At 41.8% G+C, this 18,248-nt stretch overlaps 1 protein-coding gene across 1 annotated transcript in view; it reads left to right on the top strand.

Annotated features, from left to right (window-relative positions):
- The window catches only part of LOC308676780 (zinc finger protein 219-like), a 28,579-nt gene extending 25,351 nt beyond the window's left edge, over positions 1–3,228 (top strand). Inside the window, exon 5 of the mRNA XM_081342803.1 lies at positions 746–3,228. Coding sequence (XP_081198929.1) covers positions 746–1,542 — 797 coding nt within the window. The 3' untranslated portion in view covers positions 1,543–3,228. The remainder of the gene's footprint in view (positions 1–745) is intronic.
- The last annotated feature ends 15,020 nt before the right edge of the window (positions 3,229–18,248 follow it).

Raw genomic sequence — 18,248 nt, 5'->3', positions numbered from 1 at the left:
GCCCAGAGGCAGTGGCAAGCTATAAAAAAAATGCTGCCAGCAAGTTAAGCTGCCTTGTTTATGGGCCTCTTCACACTGAGCATCACACAAACGAAAATCACTATGCATTAACCCAACTGAAATGTACAGTATCAAAATACTCTTGTTCATTCTAGCAGAGGTTTTGCAAGAAAACGTCTATGAGGATGTTTAGGTCTTTCTACAGTCCTCACTTGTCTCATGGCAGGATCCCTCTTAATCTCACTAGGTAATTTTAAGACAGTATTTCACTCTCCCCCTTTCCTACCTCACTATTATGAAGAGAAAAGATAATTCCCAAGTATGCTGCTCTGATTTGAACAACATACATACACACACACACCTCTACACACCTATGCCTATAAACACATATATACATACATACATACATACATATACACATATATACATATCACACTATGGATTGTTTTTCTTTCCTTTGCTCAGTTAATTGCACAGAGAGGGTTTATGGCAAGACTTATTACAGAGAAGATTACAGAGAAGAAATTCACTCCGAAAGTTGTAATATAGGAAGCTGTTTTTGTTCATGGTCAAGAAGGTGACTTTTTTTTTCCTGTTTCATAGACTGGGAAAGCTGAATCAGTCAGACACCTAAATGGACTCTTTTGCCATATGTTGCAACCAACCAGGAAAAAAAATCATCCTAAAGAAAAATAATTACACATCATTGCTGTGCCAATTGATTTCTCCCCTTTTTTTCCTATAGGTGAGCGCCCATACAAGTGCCCTCACTGTGACTATGCCGGCACTCAGTCTGGTTCGCTCAAGTATCACCTGCAGCGCCACCACCGGGAGCAAAAGAGTGCTGCTGCTGCTGCTGCTGCTGCAGCAACAATGGAACAGTGCCACATGCCCCTGGCTCCTACTGCAGTCCCTGCCTTTCCCCCTACACAGCTCACCAAGAGCCATGGGTCCTTCCTTCCCCTAGGTGGCGTGGGGACAGCTCGGTCCCGCCAGTCCCGCCGCAAGTCACTGCTAAACGGGAAGGCTGATTTCCAGCCACTGGATCTTTCCCTACGTCCAGCTCTGGCAGGAGGAGCCCTCCACCGTTGCCAGTTTTGCCCCTTTGCCACCTCAGCTCCTGAGCTTATGGAATTACACCTTCAAGTCCATCACAGCAGGAAAGCTCGTACCCGTCGCTGCTCTCACACAGCTCCTAAAGCCCAAGTGAAGTTGGAGGAAGAGATAGTTGAGCTGAAAGGACCAGAATCCCCAAGCCCAAAGGGGGAGATTTCCAAGTCACACAATTTCTGGTCCTCTAAAGATCAGGAAGACTCTCGCCGTCTCAAGTTGCCTCAGGGGAAACAGAGTTCTGAGGGAGCAATAATTGCCAGCCTTTCTTCTGAAGCTGCACTGAATCAGCAAGGATGGGAGAACCTATCAGAAGACTCTGAAGAGCCAAGGCCTCAGAAGGAATTGTCTGTCCAAAAAGGATCACATCAGGAGGCTTCAAAGACAGGCCAAGGCCTCATGGAATTACAATTGGAGCCAGTACAGGCCTGAGTCTATTCTGCATACATAAACCAGTTCCGAATCTGTTTAGCTGTCATGATGACTCTCAACCAAGGGAGATGGGAATTGTAGCTCTGTTCTATCTATTGGATAATAATAATTTAAGGTCTTTGGGAAGGACTTGATGGGCAGATAAAAATGCCAAATCCAGTCTAAAGATTTGGCTGACTGTGTAACAAAACCATAATTAAGAACGCATACAAAGCTACATTTCCCAAAGTTCATAGGCAGGGGCTTTGCAGAGCCCATAGCATAGTAGCATAACACATGCTTTGCATGCATTAAAGTTCCAGATTCGATATTTGCTTTCTATCTTCAAAACAAAACAAAAAAAATATATCAGGGCCGGGAAAAAGTCCCTGCCTGTGATCTTGACCTAGACCAGGCAGTAAGAGGCTAGATGGACCAATGTCTGTCTCAAGAAAAAGCAGCTCTATAAGGCAGTGAAAGCAGTTTCAGACCTGTTTACATGTGTAGCATAGATTTGCAGAGACAGTTTGTGAGTGGTCACTTCACATATGACAGGGTCATGCAGCCAGCTGCAAGAAGTTTTGGAATAAGACGTAGTAAAGTTATCGACTATTTTTTTGAAATAGTTCTATATTTTTAACAGCAGCAAGACAAACATAGCAAGATACAGGTATTACCTGCCAAGCAGCTAATAACAGCACAAGAGCTCCAGGAGGGGGAAAAAGAAAAAAAAAGGACAAAACTACAACACAACCAACTGCTGACCCTGGAAGATAAAAGTTATAGCTGCAGTGGAGCATTGGTTAAGGGTGAGGGAAAGCGTGGCGAGGAGATTCAATTCATGCCTTGAGTTGACGGGGAAAATTGCAGTTCGGCAATTTTCCTCTGCACAATCAAGCAAGCTGCTTGCTGGGGACTCCCAAATGCAAACACACCCCAATGAACTCCTTGCAGAAACTCCCCATCAACATGAAGAGGACAGGTTTAAAGGATACGCTGCTGGTATTGGTGTCCCTGTCTGCTCTCCATGCACTGGATATTTGAAAGGGCTGCCGTAGCAGTTCTATTTAGTCAAAACAGGGTTTGGGGGTGATAATCACTGGGGTGTATTAAGAGTTCAACCCCTTGTTTTCTCCTCAGTTCTGAACTTGATGCTGCTTCTTTTAGGTGCCGCCGTCTGAGGACCTGGCCCCTTGGGGATCCTACTATTGGGATGTGGAGGGTTGCTGGGCTTCATGGGGACAAGACTCCTGTAGTAGTTCTTGGAAATTTTCTTTCTTTCCTTTCTTTTTTTAAGGGGAGCATTTCTGCAGTTGTAGCTCTTCTCACCATAGTGTTGATGTGGTGGGAGAAGCTGAGCTTGTCCAAATTCTCTATTGCATTCTCCAGCTGTTCATAACCCAGGAGCCCTGTCCCCATTACCTTGCCATGTCTCCTAGAGGCAGGGCAGGCTTCACCAACCATTCTTGGCCCAAAGGCCTGAGCACCTGGGATGCGGCTTTGTCTCATCAAATCCAGGTGCTTCGGCCTCTCATGTTTCCCCTTAGCAAACTACCTGATGCCAGTATCTTATCTCCGTAGCGACCCAGCAACAGAGCTGTGTTTCTGTAGTGACCTGGCACATCAGGGTGCTTGACAACTTCTAGAGTTTTCTATTTTTTTATTGTTTTCTTGTAGAAAATTTGAAACTGGAAATAAAAATTACATTGAAAAATTATGCATAGCTTGTATGGGTCTTCATTTTAAAACACTGTCTTAAGCAGCAGTAGAGTGTGCTGTGAGAGGTGAATTGCAATTTCCTGAAATGTTTGGGTTTTTAAAAAAGACCCCCGCTTCCTTTGAAGGATTAAATCGAACTCCCTGAGAACCATAAACATAGTCAAGAAGATAGCATAATGGAGCTTCCACTTGTTTTAGCTGCCGCCTCTTTCTATTTGAGTTGTTGGTCCTTTCTCTTTTGTTCTAAGATTGCACATTTTAATGGCACTTGAAAATATGTGCAGAATAAATATGAAAGGCTACTACATGGGTTTGGGTATGTAGGAAAAATAAGATTCTAATCCTAGAAACCAGGTGAAAAAACAAAGCATAACCAAGTTTTGTAAAACTCATTATATGCACCAGAACATAATTTCATGATAATTTTATTCTTCCTCTAAATCTCTCATTTGTACACTAAAATAATTTATGCTCTGTCTTACACTCTCAAGGCAAAGTAGACAGAAGTAAAACAAATAACATTTGCAAAGAATAAAAAAAATGCAAGCTTAAATCAAAGCAGCTACTCATGTACTGTATATAAAACTTACCAATAGAAAAAAAATCTACCATTATTATTATATTATTACACTACAGACATAATATAGCTGGAAATAGGTGCCAAAGATTAACCAATCTACAATAAATCACCTGTCAAAATATATAAAGATCTCAATAAATTCTAATAGTATTTTTAAGACTTAAACTTATTAAATAATAACTCCTAACTGTTGAACTCTGGTAGCCTGATTCTATTCATTTAGAAGTGAAATAGGACAACATAAAAACAAAGTAGTGGCTTCTATATCCTGATTCCTCAGACATATAGAAGTATATTAATTTTGTACTCTATATTTTAACCCAAAGTAGCCTGACAAAAGTAAATGGCTCTGATTAGATAATACATGTAACCTGTTGCTTAGATAATACATTTAACCTGTTGCTTAATCCATTTTTTAGATTCACGCATTAAACAGGCTGTGTTCACACAGTAAGTCACAAAAACATACACACTCATCCATCTAATTAAGGTTAGCACCATCTTGGCATATTGTGACAACATATGCAGTCTTTACACATTCTGCTAATGTGCACATTGCCAATGTGTGCTCTTTTAAAAGGGGGAATAAAGGGAAATAGTGAATGACCAAGGAAAGTGATGGTGAAAAGTACATACCGTGTTAAAAAGTATTTTACTTATGTATTGTATTTTCTAGATTTAGATACTATCTTTCCTCCAAGAGTACAATAGCATATACTGATAAGGTAAGGTAAGACAGAGGGACGTGGTGGTTCAGTGGGTTAGGATGCTGAGCTTGTCGATCAGAAGGTCGGCAGTTTGGCGGGTCGAATCCCGAGTGCCGCGTAACAGAGTGAGCGCCTGTTACTCGTCCCAGCTTCTGCCAACCTAGCAGTTCGAAAGCATGTAAAAATGCAAGTAGAAAAATAGGGACCACTGCGGTGGGAAGGTAACAGCGTTCCGTGCGCCTTTAGCATCTAGTCATGCCGTCCACATGACCACGGAAGGCGCCCAAGGACAAACGCTGGCTCTTCGGCTTTGAAACGGAGATGAGCACTGGCCCCTAGAGTCGGAAACGACTAGCACGCATGTGCGGGGGAAGTTTTACCTTTTTACCTTTAAGGTAAGACAAGACAAAATAAGATAACCTTTATTGTCATTTTTTACTGTGGGCACAACGACACACATCAAAAATGAAATTCAGTTGCCCGTTCTCAAAGTGAATACATGCATGACACACCTAAACATACTACATACAACATATACATACTATGTACAACATATGTATAGACCTACACCCCTACATATACATAACATGAATATTAAACCCTGTCCATCTTAAATATATAACGGAAGGAGGAAACGAGAGTTCACAGCATTTGGTCCTCTGATTTTTCTCCTTGAGAGTTGGGGCTGAGTGGGTGTGACTGGCCCCAGAACCACGTAGTGAGTTTCCATGGGTCTCCCTGCTCCTAATTCAGCACCCAAACCGTTACAATGCATCATTCCCTATTACATGTTTCCTCTTCATTTTCTAGCTGTATAGCAAAGCAGAGGAAAGGGTTTAGGATTGCAACAAGGCAGGGGAGCCGTGCAGAGCGTTGCTTCTGCAATGCTTTCTGAATCCTTTAATTAGCAGTGGCCGTAGGAGGAGCCTGTATTTTCTTCTGTGTAACAACGTTGCGTCTGTGATCTGTATGTCTTTCTGCTCTCCCCTCCTGTTAGATTCAGGCTTGCACAGTAAACCATGAAGCACAAGGAGGGCTGCCTACATTCGGCTTTGAGTCACATGACCAGGAGGGAGGGAAGCTTAGAACAGAGTACAGGTAGTCCTTGACTTACAACAGTTCGTTTAGTGAGTGTTCAGTTACAACAGCACTGAAAAAAGCGACGTATGACTGTTTTTCACACTTAGAACCATGGCAGCATCCCCACGGTCAAAATTCAGATGTTTGACAATTGACTCATATTTATGACGGTTGGAGTTTCCCACGGTCATACGATCACCTTTTGCGACCTTCTGACAAGTGAAGTACATGGGGAAACCAGATTCACTTAGCACCCATATCTACTGACTTAACTGCAGTGATTCACTTAACAACTATGGCAAGTAAGGCAAAACTCAACTGTTTCACTTAGCAATAGAAATTTTGGGCTCAATTGTCAAGGACTATCTGTAGTAACATCTGAACAGCTCTCGTAAAGGCAAGGAGCAAAAATGTGTTTTTTTCTCCATAGGTCTTGAAGATTGGGCCCGTTTTTGAGCCTGGTCTTTCTTTTGCCACCTTTTTTTCTTCAGACCAAATATGACCCAATTCTGTTCAGTTTTCAGAGGAGAGATGGATGAAAAGTGTCCCAGCCCCATTTACTTTTAATTTTTTCCCCACATTCTTTTGGGTTGGGGAAAAAAATGTAAGGTTTTCTTTTTTTTATCCTCCCCTTTTAAACCCTTTTCCTGTAAACCACACAAACAAGCACAAAATTTGCAGAGGTATCCATGATGGAGGTGAGTGACTGGGACAAATGAGGAAACCAGCCTTTAGTATTTATAGAAGGGCTGTAAGTTACATTAGAAAGGGAATGACAAATTGCTTGGTCCCATTCCATTACCGAGAAAGCTGTATGAGGCCAGCTGAAACTTGATTCAAAGGGATATTATTTTTTAATGCTGAATTACTAAATTCTTCTAATAGTCTTTTTGCCAAAAAGTGTATGGGCAGTATTATCCACATCATAAGAAATGAAACATGTGAAACCTAGGTTTTTAGAGCAGGGCTTTTCAACCTTTTCACCCGTTGTACCACTTTTAGGATATGGCAACATCCGAGTACCACCAGTTGTCTAGCAACGTGTCAAAAACTTGATGACCAAAATAAAAAAAAAGTAAAAAAGTGATGAAGTACAGGTAGTCCTCAACTTACAACAGTTCGCTTAGTGACTGTTTGAAGTTACAATGGCACTGAAAAAAGTGTTCCCCAAGCCACAGCTGAGCAAGACATATGCCTGCACGCCCAGCGGCGCTCTTCCTCCTGTCTGAGGTTTTCAATGTTGTGAGGATTGGCAGCGGGGGTGGGGTGGGGGTGTTTGGTTTTTATTTCCCCCGTCTGCTGGGTGGTTGCAGCAGATTTTGGTCACTTCACATGACCCTGGGACACTGTGACCGTCATAAATATGAATGAGTTGCCAAGCATCTGAATGTAAATCACAAGACCCTGGAGATGCTGCAACATTCCAGCTGATCGGTGCTTCTGGGCTCAGCAGAAGCGCCAGGATCAGTGCCAGTGCCGAGCTCCAGCTGGAGCCTGGGGCTGATCCTGGCACTTCCGCTGAGCCCTGACAGCCCTGCAGCTCCAGCCATCTCTCGCTCAAGCTTGTGCGGTGCTACCACCGGTTCAACTCATTCCCCTCCCCCACTACCACTTTTCTAGGATGGTCGCGTACCACCTGCCAGGTGCCAATGTACCACAGGTGGTACCCATACCACTGGTTGAAAAGCCCTGCTTTAGAGCAAAACTCCTTTCCCAATTCTGGTTCTGTAAGCACAGAACACATTTCTTTAAATTACAATATGCTGCTCTCTGTGGGCTTGGAGGCAATGTTTTTAATTATATTATTAAAAAAACAGATTGAAAAACTGGCCATAGAAACTCATTATTTGGCTCACTTAATACATTAAACCATATTTTACTGACAAAATCACAAGTTGTTTCAATGTTCTCATTGAGCTAAGTCACAAACAGGGTTGCCACATTTGGCTAGCAAAAATCCAGGCAACCACTAGATGCAGCAAAGGGATATCCAGCGGTAACTTGGTGCTCATTGGTAATTGGTTCTGGGAGGTGCGATGAGTACCAAAAACAATAAGTACCAAACAATCTTTCCCCATAAGGAATAATGTAAATACATTTAATGCATTCCCAAACCAAAGACAATGCACACTTTTAAGGCAATATTAAATAGATAGGGTTGTATATCATCACTTTACATGAGAAATAAACCTAAACATTAATAAATACTTAGATTAAACAAAATAAAAACTTCACTTTACCTGTACTGATGAGGAAAAAAAGCGCAAAAATACACAAAATGACCACAAGATAGCAAGGGGATGTACATAGGGCAAGAGCTACCATGTGACTAATGTGTCACCCTTTGTTTTGACTGGATAGCTCAGGGGTCAGCAACCTGAAACAGTGAAAGAGCCACTCGGAACCGGTTCCCTCACAAAAGGAAAAACTGGGAGCCGCAAAAAATGTGTGCACATGCGCGTACATGCGCGCATGCGCAGAACAGGGTTTGACTGAAGAGTGGAGCCAAGGCGAGATATGCACCTACCCTGCATATTTGAATTGATTGATTGAACTTTTTTAGTCCCACTTTTTTGGGGGGGGGGACTGCACATGGCAGAGGACTGGGAGCCGCAGGAGACGGCTGAAAGAGCCACATGCGGCTCCGGAGCCGCGGGTTGCAGACCTGTGGGATAGCTGAAAGGATAGCAAGTCACAAGGCAACCATCACCAACAAGTTCTAGCTTGGACGCTGAGTACCAAAGAAGCAACAACTACTGGGACAAAATGTTCTTGTGAAAATGTGCTGAGTACCAAATTTGATGAGTTTCAAAGTTGAGTACCAAGGTACCACTGTAGAAGATTCTGCTAGATTTTTTTTGCAGCTCTGATGTAGAACTAGTCATAAGGTGTATTTTTCAAACCACAAAAATTATACACAAATGGTATGCATAGCTTAAGCCAGGGGTGTCAAACTGCTGACCCGTGGGTTGGATGCGTCATGCGGAAGCTGCGCCCACCCCATTGCCGGCAATGGCAAAATCGTCCCGATACGTTGAGTGGCATCATGTGACATCGCGAGTTTGGCATGTCTGGTTTAAGCTATCCCAACCATATGAAATCTTAGTACAACTGGAGAATTCACTGAGTCTGCAATCCTTTATTTGGAGTGAAACGTGATGGGATTTACGTTGGAGCCAACATCTCTAGAAAAGCTATGCTCAAACTGCAATTAAGCTGTATCTTAAAAAGTGATTAGCACTGTAAGTCCCTTTCCAGATGCCAAGTGTGAAGCTATAATTGTGAAGGTTTCACCCTTATAACATAAATATGAACCAGTTGCCACACATCTGAATTTTGGTCACATGACCATGGAGATGCTGTAACGGTTGTGTGAAAAACAGTCTTAGATCACTTTCAGTGCCATTGTAACTTTGAACAGTCATTAAACAAACTGTTATAAGTCAAGGACTATCTAAACTGTTTTTATGTAATTGCATATGTATATCCCACCAATTTTCTAAGGAACTCACAGGTACTACACCTCCACCCACTTAGATTTTGTTCTCTCAAATATGTGGAACAAAGTCTTAAAGCTTGCTGTGATCTAAAGTTGTGAACACAAAGGCAATACTTTAGAAATACTATCTTCTTTCCCCATTATATCTTTTTTTTCAATTTATGCTTTGCTAAGAGAGCTTTTCTTCATATATTTTAAACAGCAGTGCATTCCATGAATTTGAGTAAATATTATTGTTGTTAGGCCAGTCCTTATAAAATAATCATATTAAAACTTCAGGTTTCTACATTCAAACAATAGGGAAGTATGGGTAAGGCAGAAGTTAGGTGGGGACTAATTCAAGCAGATAAAATGAAAGGAAAAAATATTTAATCCTTCCTGTGCCCCTTCCCTCAGCTGATAGTAATTTCTAATTCAAGGAACTCTGCTATTTCAGTCAATTAATGTTAGCTTCTGTTAACTATTGTTAAAAGAAAAATCTTCATCAGGGTCCAGTCCAAGCCAGGAATAAACAAAATGGAGACTGCTTTAGAAATAAGGTTCTTGTTTAGTTAGTTACCAGAAACTTCAGTGACAGCAGCATGTTTCTGAGGTGGCTGACAAAATGGATCTAGGACTGGTGGGTTTTTATACCTTCTTGGTCTTTTGTGTTTGGAGTTGTTACTGTGGTATTGTATTTGAGGCTCTTCCTGTTCCTGTGCAATGAACTTTGACCTGGGGTTCAATTTCACCTTTTGGTATTCTAGTGGTGGTAGATTAATCCTTCTAAAGGTCATGTTTATTTTTCTAATCCCATCAGCTCAAACCTTCTCTGGGGCTATGGCTGGAGTCATTTTGCTTATGAACAGGTGACCCAGTCTTTCTGAATAGGATTATTAAAACTGCATTTCTATAGAGCTGGCCTGCTGAGTTTCTGCCTGGGGGAGAGGGAGAGGTTTCTGCCTTTTAAGATTTTTTCCCCATTATTACTTTGGGAAATATAATAGTCTTTTTAATATCCCCCAAAATATTTCCTTCTCCATGTGCGTGTGTCTCCGTCTGCGCTGGCTTCCTACACTATGTTTCAACTATTTAAACAAGCAAATGCTGTTCTTTGCTTATTTCATCAGGAGGCATTGAAAGGACAGTGCCAATGGGTCACTGTTAATACAGTAACTGTTTGCCATCTGGGATAGAAATAGCTAACAGGAGTCAAATTCCACCTGATTTGATATGCTATTTTCCAAAACAGCATAGCCCATGCTCCCCTGCCAATCAGTGTTTTTTTTTTACTTTGAAGACAAAAATGACAGAATGGGTACAGATAAAACAGAATAATTATATATGCACCAGTAATGCAAGCATTAATGAGTAAGAAGGTGGTGTCGAAAGAAAAATCTTCATCCCACCAAGCTGGGAATAAAAAAAATGGAGACTGCTTTAGAAAGCAGGTTATAATTTATTGAAGGGCAGAGCCAGACAGAAGCATGGCTTTGGGAAAGCTGACCATGTTGCTGGGTGTGATGGGTTTTTATACTTCTGGGGCTTTTGAGGTTGTTTCCTGTTCCTGTTTGAGGCTTTATATTTCCTGTGTCATATACTTTGACCTGAGTCTCAGTGTGCCCTTTTGGTATTGGTGGGTTAATCCTATTATGTCACCAAAGGTCATGTCTTTTAGAGTTTGGGTGGGGTATGTAGATTTTAGGTGTGTTTGTCTTCCTAATCTTCTAGCTTTCTGACGTACATCTGCATTTCTAAAAGCTGGTTTCTGCTGAGTTTTCTGCCTGGCGGGAGGGAGAAGTATTGCCTTTTAAAATATCTTCTCCATTATTCCTTCGGAGAAATATATTCTGCCTTTTTAATATCCCCCAAAATATTTCTCTGGATTCTTCCCATAGTGGGATAGAAATTTCTATAAATGCCAATAAATCTCAGAAAGTTCTGGGAGTTCATTTATCCAGTACCTTGGGGGGGGGGAAGAGTATCGTTTTTGTAGGTAACAAAACTTGTATTATCTAAGTCCTTTGTATCCCTGAGTTAAATTTCCATAGCAATCATTAATAGCCAGTTATTGAGAAAAGCCTCAAACCATCTATGCAAGCATTTTTCTTAGCCAGGAAGAAGCTGGCTGGACGGTGGCTATCCAATTGACCAACAATTGTTGTACTTGGTACAAAGGAAATAACCGAAAAGCACTGGGGCATCTTCCCTGGAAGCATCCAATCACATAATCATCCGAAAACAATCGGTTTGCAAAAAAGTGGAGTAAGACGGAAGGGGTGGTCTTACCGCCTGCTCTGGTTTCTAGGTGAAATTAGGGCATTTCACGTGGCCTGAGAAGAACTCGGGGGCCAAGATGCCGGGAGAATTAGGTAAGCCAGGGGAATGATTCTTGGCTGGATCCTGATGTATCTTACTTGCATTTTGGATTTTGTGGTGGGAAGAGAAGGACAGAATTTCTGCAGGATAAGGGTAAAGCAACTACTACTCGGATCCGGCGCGCAAGATCCGGATCTTAGATTGGAGCGTGGGCTTACTCGTAGTCTCCTCCAAGAGCCTCGCCGTTGCTAGTCCTGGGCTGGCTCCGGTTCCAGGAAGAGGCAGGGGCCCAATAAAGAGGCAGAGGGGCTCTTGTTACCGCCGGAGCATCTTTTCTGCTTCGGATCCAGTCGTTGCCGACATTTCCGGGTTTTAGAATGAACCGGAGACCAAAGGTGAACCAAATCACTTCGAAATAGTTGGGGGGGGGGGCGTCTTCTCGAACTTGCATGGTGTAAAGGTGGATTTTTTTCATTGTTATTCTTAAATATTTTTATAGCAACTTTCGAGTCGCACCAAAGCTGCTGAGAAGAACCATTCTTAAGAAAGCAAAAGTTAAATAGTTTTACCATTTTGATAAGATTATTAGTTATTAAGCATATTCAGTTAAGAAAATGTTGGAAATATTAAACAGGCAGGAAGAGTGAAAAGAAGCAGAAAGCCTAGTATCAGAAACCAGCTAGTACAAATACAGAAAACTGTTCAAAAAAAAATAACCATTTCCCTTCTCTTAGAAAAGTCAAGCCGGATAATAAAAGTTCTAGAGAAGATGGGTTTTTTTTTCTCTCTCCTCTGCCTTTCTCCCCCCTCCCGGCTCCAGTTAATAGCTCCGGAGAGTCAGCCAAGAACACTTAGCAAAAGATACAACGTAGCAACAAGCGCTAGCCTTACAAAGAGCTGACAGAATCGCCCTATAGCAGGGGTCTATAGGACGCCTGGCTGAGGAATTCTGGGAGTTGAAGTCCACAAGTCATAAAAGGGCCAAGTTTGAAGACCCCTGCTATAGGGCGAGTACTATCAGAAATATTTTTATTTTATTTCCTTATTTATCACATTTTAAAACCACCCATCTCCTCATAGAGGAACTCTGGGCAGTCATTGCTTGTTCTTTGTTATCGATGGTTGATCCTGAAAAGCAGAAATTATTTACCATTTCAATATCTTCATTGGACCAACTTTAAGCAGAATGGAGAAAGTCTGGAGCTAAGTCTAAGAGCACATTTATCTGGCTACTTTTGTTTTCAAGTTTATTTTCATTTTAATGTGTTACAGAGGGAAAATTAAAATACTAGTATGATTTCTCTAACAAAGTGAAAACTTTAGAATGCAGTCTGTAATCTATAGCCCAGCTGCGACTCATAGCAAAGCCTATGTAGAAGCTAAGATGGTAGTGAGTGGCACTGCAAGATCCAGATTCAAATATATCCTCAACTAAGGAAATTCACAGGGTGAATCTGGGCTATCTCTCTCATCCCAAATTACTACACAGGATCATTGTAAGTAAGAATGGAGGGGGGGGCATCCCTGAGCTCCTGAATTAAAGGTGGAATATAAATTGTCACTGGTATCTTGCCCAGCAGAGAGAGATCCTGGGAATTGTACTTTAGTGACATTTGGAAGGCTTCAAACTCTATATCCCCATAATACCTCATACTAAGCTCTATAATGTTTCCCCCTGTTTAATCTTGTTTGATTCTCAGAGACTGCCTGGACGAGTCCCTGAAGTTTTTCTTGGCAAAGATTTTCAAAAGTGGTTTGTCATTGCCTCCTTCCTACGGTGGCTAGAAAATGACTGGCTCAAATCTTTGCTGAAGATTGGACTCAAACTCATATTGTCTCCCCATTTCTTCCCCAATGCCCTAAGCATTACACCAAACTGGCTCTCTTTTTAAACTTATTTAAAGTTTATTTTCAAATAGCCAGAAATAAAAATTAGCTGCTTTATAAGGTGTCAGTAAACAAAGGTGACTCATTACATAGTTTTTCCATTTAAAATTTATGGAGGAAGATCAGGATCAGCCAACAATTTTAACTGCAATCAAAATAGAAGGCTTGTCCAATATGCTAATCCATGGCCTGCTTCGCTTGTTTGTGATTTAGCAAGTTGCCTACACTTAAACAACTGTGAACAATTCAGTAAACTGTGGCTAAGCAAACCATGTGTTCTAACAGCATAGCTGCAGAAGAGATGTATCTGTTATTGCTAAATAAAACAGAAGCAGATATTTAATACCATTATAGGGGATGGGGACCCCCTAATTCCTTGATCAAGCAAGATGACATCTTGGTGACCTTTGCCACCAAGGACTATCTCTCTGGTTACAAACACTGTATTTAGAGCAGATTAGTGGAGTTTTTCTACACTGCTATCTGATTCTGTAGAACGGTGTCAAACTGGTAGCCCACAGGCTGGATGCATCACATGCAGGTCACTCCCACCCCAGCTCTGCAAAGGCAAAAAAGTCATAATATGTCACGATACTTCACGTGATGTGATCGAGTTTGACACCCATGCTGTAGAATCACTGGCAAGTATCTTCAATTCTATCCTTCCAAGCAAATGATAACAAACAGGTTTTGAAAGGCAATCTGGCTTTGTTGACCTTATGGAAGATTTAATTGTGGTCAGATAATAGGATTTTGTTCAATCCTATCAATGTGCCTCTAGTTAAATATCCTCCTGTAAACTCCTGAAATCTCTTAAGCAGGCATCTGAACTTCCTTACCTTATGGAGTGAGCATCCACTGTGCACCTAAGACTGGTTGGCCTGTACTTGGCTTTGGGAAGGAAATGGCTTCTCTTGAATCAGCATTTGGTGAAGAAACTATGGCTGACATTAATCCTTCCTTGGATAGAGAGAGCTCAGCAGCAACAGGTGAGAAAGATGAATCTACCAAACACTCTTAAAAGGTAACTTGATTAGGATTCCGAGTTAAAGGAACTGTGTGAAAGGGTTAGACTAGGACTGAGAAGAAGCCACTCATGTCTGCCCTTGGCCCAGCGTACCTCACAGGGTTGTGATGAGAAAAAGTGGGAGGAGGGAACGCTTTGTACGCTACCTTGAGTTCCTAAACAAAAGAACAGGATATAACAACATAAATGCTGTGTTCTTTCAAGACTCAGATTGGTTCAGAAATTTTGGTATTGTTGTTGTTGTTGTTAGCTGCGAAGTCGTGTCCGACCCATCGCGACCCTATGGACAACATTCCTCCAGGCCTTCCTGTCCTCTACCATCTTCTGGAGTCCATTTAAGCTCACGCCTACTGCTTCAGTGACTCCATCCAGCCACCTCATTCTCTGTCGTCCCCTTCTTCTATTGCCCTCGATCTTTCCCAGCATTAGGCTCTTCTCCAGTGAGTCCTTCCTTCTCATTAGGTGGCCAAAGTATTTGAGTTTTAGCTTCAGGATCTGGCCTTCTAAAGAGCAGTCAGGATTGATCTCCTCTAGGACTGACCGGTTTGATCGCCTTGCAGTCCAAGGGACTCGCAGGAGTCTTCTCCAGCACCATAGTTCAAAGGCCTCAATTCTTTGGCGCTCAGCCTTTCTTATGGTCCAACTTTCACAGCCATACATTGCAACTGGGAAGACCATAGCCTTGACTATACGCACTTTTGTTGACAGGGTGATGTCTCTGCTTTTTAGTGTGCTGTCTAGATTTGCCATGGCTTTCCTCCCAAGGAGCAAGCGTCTTTTAATTTCTTGGCTACAGTCCCCATCTGCAGTGATCTTGGAGCCCAGGAAAATAAAATCTGTCACTACCTCCATTTCTTCCCCATCTATTTGCCAGGAATTGAGAGGGCCAGATGCCATGATCTTGGTTTTCTTAATGTTAAGTTTCAACCCAAGTTTTGCACTCTCCTTCTTCACCCGCAACAAGAGGCTCTTTAGTTCTTCTTCACTTTCTGCCATTAGAGTGGTATCATCTGCGTATCTTAGGTTGTTGATATTTCTTCCGGCAATCTTAATTCCAACTTTTGATTCATCTAGCCCTGCCTTTCTCATGATGTGCTCTGCATATAAGTTAAATAGGCAGGGCGACAGTATACAGCCTTGCCGGACTCCTTTCCCAATTTTGAACCAATCAGTGGTTCCCTGTCCAGTTCTCACTGTTGCTTCTTGACCCGCATATAGGTTTCGCAAGAGACAAATAAGATGGTCTGGTACTCCCATCTCTTTAAGAACTTGCCACAGTTTGTTATGATCCACACAATCAAAGGCTTTAGCATAGTCAATGAAGCAGAAGTAGATGTTTTTCTGGAACTCTCTAGCTTTCTCCATGATCCAGCGTATGTTGGCAATTTGATCTCTAGTTCCTCTGCCTCTTCGAAATCCTGCCTGTACTTCTGGTAGTTCTCGATCCACATACTGCTGAAGTCTAGCTTGTAGGATTTTAAGCATGACTTTGCTAGCATGAGAAATGAGTGCAATGGTGCGATAGTTTGAACATTCTTTGGCATTGCCTTTTTTTGGAATTGGAATGTAAACTGATCTTTTCCAATCCTGTGGCCACTGTTGAGTTTTCCAAATTTGCTGGCAAATTGAGTGTAGCACTTTTACTGCATTGTCTTTTAAGATTTTGAATAGCTCAGCTGGAATACTGTCACCTCCACTAGCTTTGTTGTTGCTCAGCTTTTCTAAGGCCCACTTCACTTCACATTCTAGGATGTCTGGCTCGAGGTCAGTGACCACCTCATTGTGATTATCAGGGACGTTAAGCTCATTCTTGTATAGTTCTTCTGTGTAATTTTGCCACCTCTTCTTAATCTCTTCTGCCTCTGTTAGGTCCCTGCCATTTTGGTCCTTTATCATGCCCATTTTTGCATTAAACGTTCCCTTCATCTCTCCAATTTTCTTGAAAAGATCTCTGGTCCTCCCTATTCTATTGTTTTCTTCTATTTCTTTGCACTGTTCATTTAAGAAGGCATTCTTATCTCTTCTAGCTATTCTCTGGAATTCTGCATTCAATTGGGCGTATCTTTCTTTTTCTCCCTTGCCTTTCGCTTCCCTCCTTTTCTCAGCTATTCGCAAAGCTTCCTCAGACAGCCATTTTGCTTTCTTGCATTTCTTTTTCTTTGGGATGGTTTTGGTTGCTACCTGTTGTACAATGTCGCGAACCTCTGTCCATAGTTCTTCAGGCACTCTGTCTATCAGATCTAATTCCTTAAATCTATTTGTCACCTCTACTGTATATTCAACAGGGATATGATTTAATTCATACCTGAGTGGCCTAGTGCTTTTCCCTACTTTCTTCAGTTTAAGCCTAAACTTTGCAAGGAGAAGCTCATGGTCTGAGCCACAGTCAGCTCCTGGTCTTGTTTTTACTGACTGTATAGAGCTTCTCCATCTTTGGCTGCAGAGCATATAGTCAATCTGATTTCTGTGTTGACCGTCTGGTGATGTCCATGTGTAGAGCCGTCTCTTGGGTTGTTGGAAAAGAGTGTTTGCTATGACCATCGTATTCTCTTGACAAAATTCTATCAGCCTGTGCCCTGCTTCATTTTGTACTCCAAGGCCAAACTTGCCTGTTATTCCAGTTATCTTTTGGCTTCCTACTTTAGCATTCCAATCCCCCATGATGATAAGGACATCGTTTTTTGGTGTTAGTTCTATAAGGTGCTGTAGGGCTTCATAGAACCGGTCAATTTCATCCTCTTCAGCACTGGTGGTTGGGGCGTAGACTTGGACTACTGTGATATTGAATGGTTTGCCTTGGATTCGAACTGAGATCATTCTGTCATTTTGAGGATTGTATCCCAGTATTGCTTTTCCTACTCTTTTATTGACTATGAAGGCTACTCCATTTCTTCTGAGGGATTCTTGCCCGCAGTAGTATACCTGATGGTCATCTGAATTAAATTCACCCATTCCTGTCCATTTTAGTTCACTGATGCCTAAGATGTCGATGTTCAGTCTTGTCATCTCTTGTTTGACCACGTCCAGCTTTCCTTGATTCATGGATCTTACATTCCAGGTTCCTATGGAGAAAAAATCTTTACAGCATCGGACTTTCCTTTCACCACCAGACACATCCACAGCTGAGCGTCCTTTCGGCTTTGGCCCAGTCGCTTCATTCTTTCTGGCGCTACTAGTACTAGCCCTCTGCTCTTCCCCAGTAGCATATTGGACGCCTTCCGACCTGAGGGGCTCATCTTCCAGCGTCATATCGTTTTGCCTTTTGGTACTGTCCATAGGGTTTTCATGGCAAAGATACTGGAGTGGGTTGCCATTTCCTTCTCCAGTGGAGAAGGTATATATTTATATATATATTTTGGTATATATTTGGTATATTTATATTAAAAATGCTATATACACACAGATATATTGCATTCTGTTATCTCAGAATATATTACAGCGCCCAACCTAATACTAGAACGTTCATATTTATTTAGGAAATGATTTAATGGATTATAAAGTATAATAGAAACATGCAAATTAACTAATATTAAACACAATCTAAGTGTACTGCATGAAAAAGCCTGTGAAAATAACATATGTTTTGAATCCAATCCTTAACTATACTAAGACAGTGTTTAGGGCTGTTTATTCCCTAATTTGGGTCCTGCCACCAAAAAAGCTAAGCTGGTTACTGGGATTAAATATCCTTCTGAAAGGATCCATAAAACTGGCTTAGGGATGTCACTTCATCCCTGTACATAAGTAGGCAGCCTTGTTAGGAGCTAGGCCTTATCCTTGGGACATGTCAAAAAGTCAAGATAGCAGTCACCAGTGCTTTTTTTCTAAAAAAAAAAAAAAGTGCTGGAACTCTCATCTTGGGCGCAGGAGGCAGGGGGGCAAGCACTGCTGTGGTCATGGGTGCGAGGGGTGTTGGTGGTGGGCTGCCCC

This window comes from Vipera berus, assembly GCF_964194415.1.
Source record: "Vipera berus genome assembly, chromosome: W".
Lineage (NCBI taxonomy): Eukaryota > Metazoa > Chordata > Lepidosauria > Squamata > Viperidae > Vipera > Vipera berus.
The sequence above is the reverse complement of the archived record's forward strand: the minus strand, read 5'-3'. Positions and strand labels throughout refer to the sequence as shown.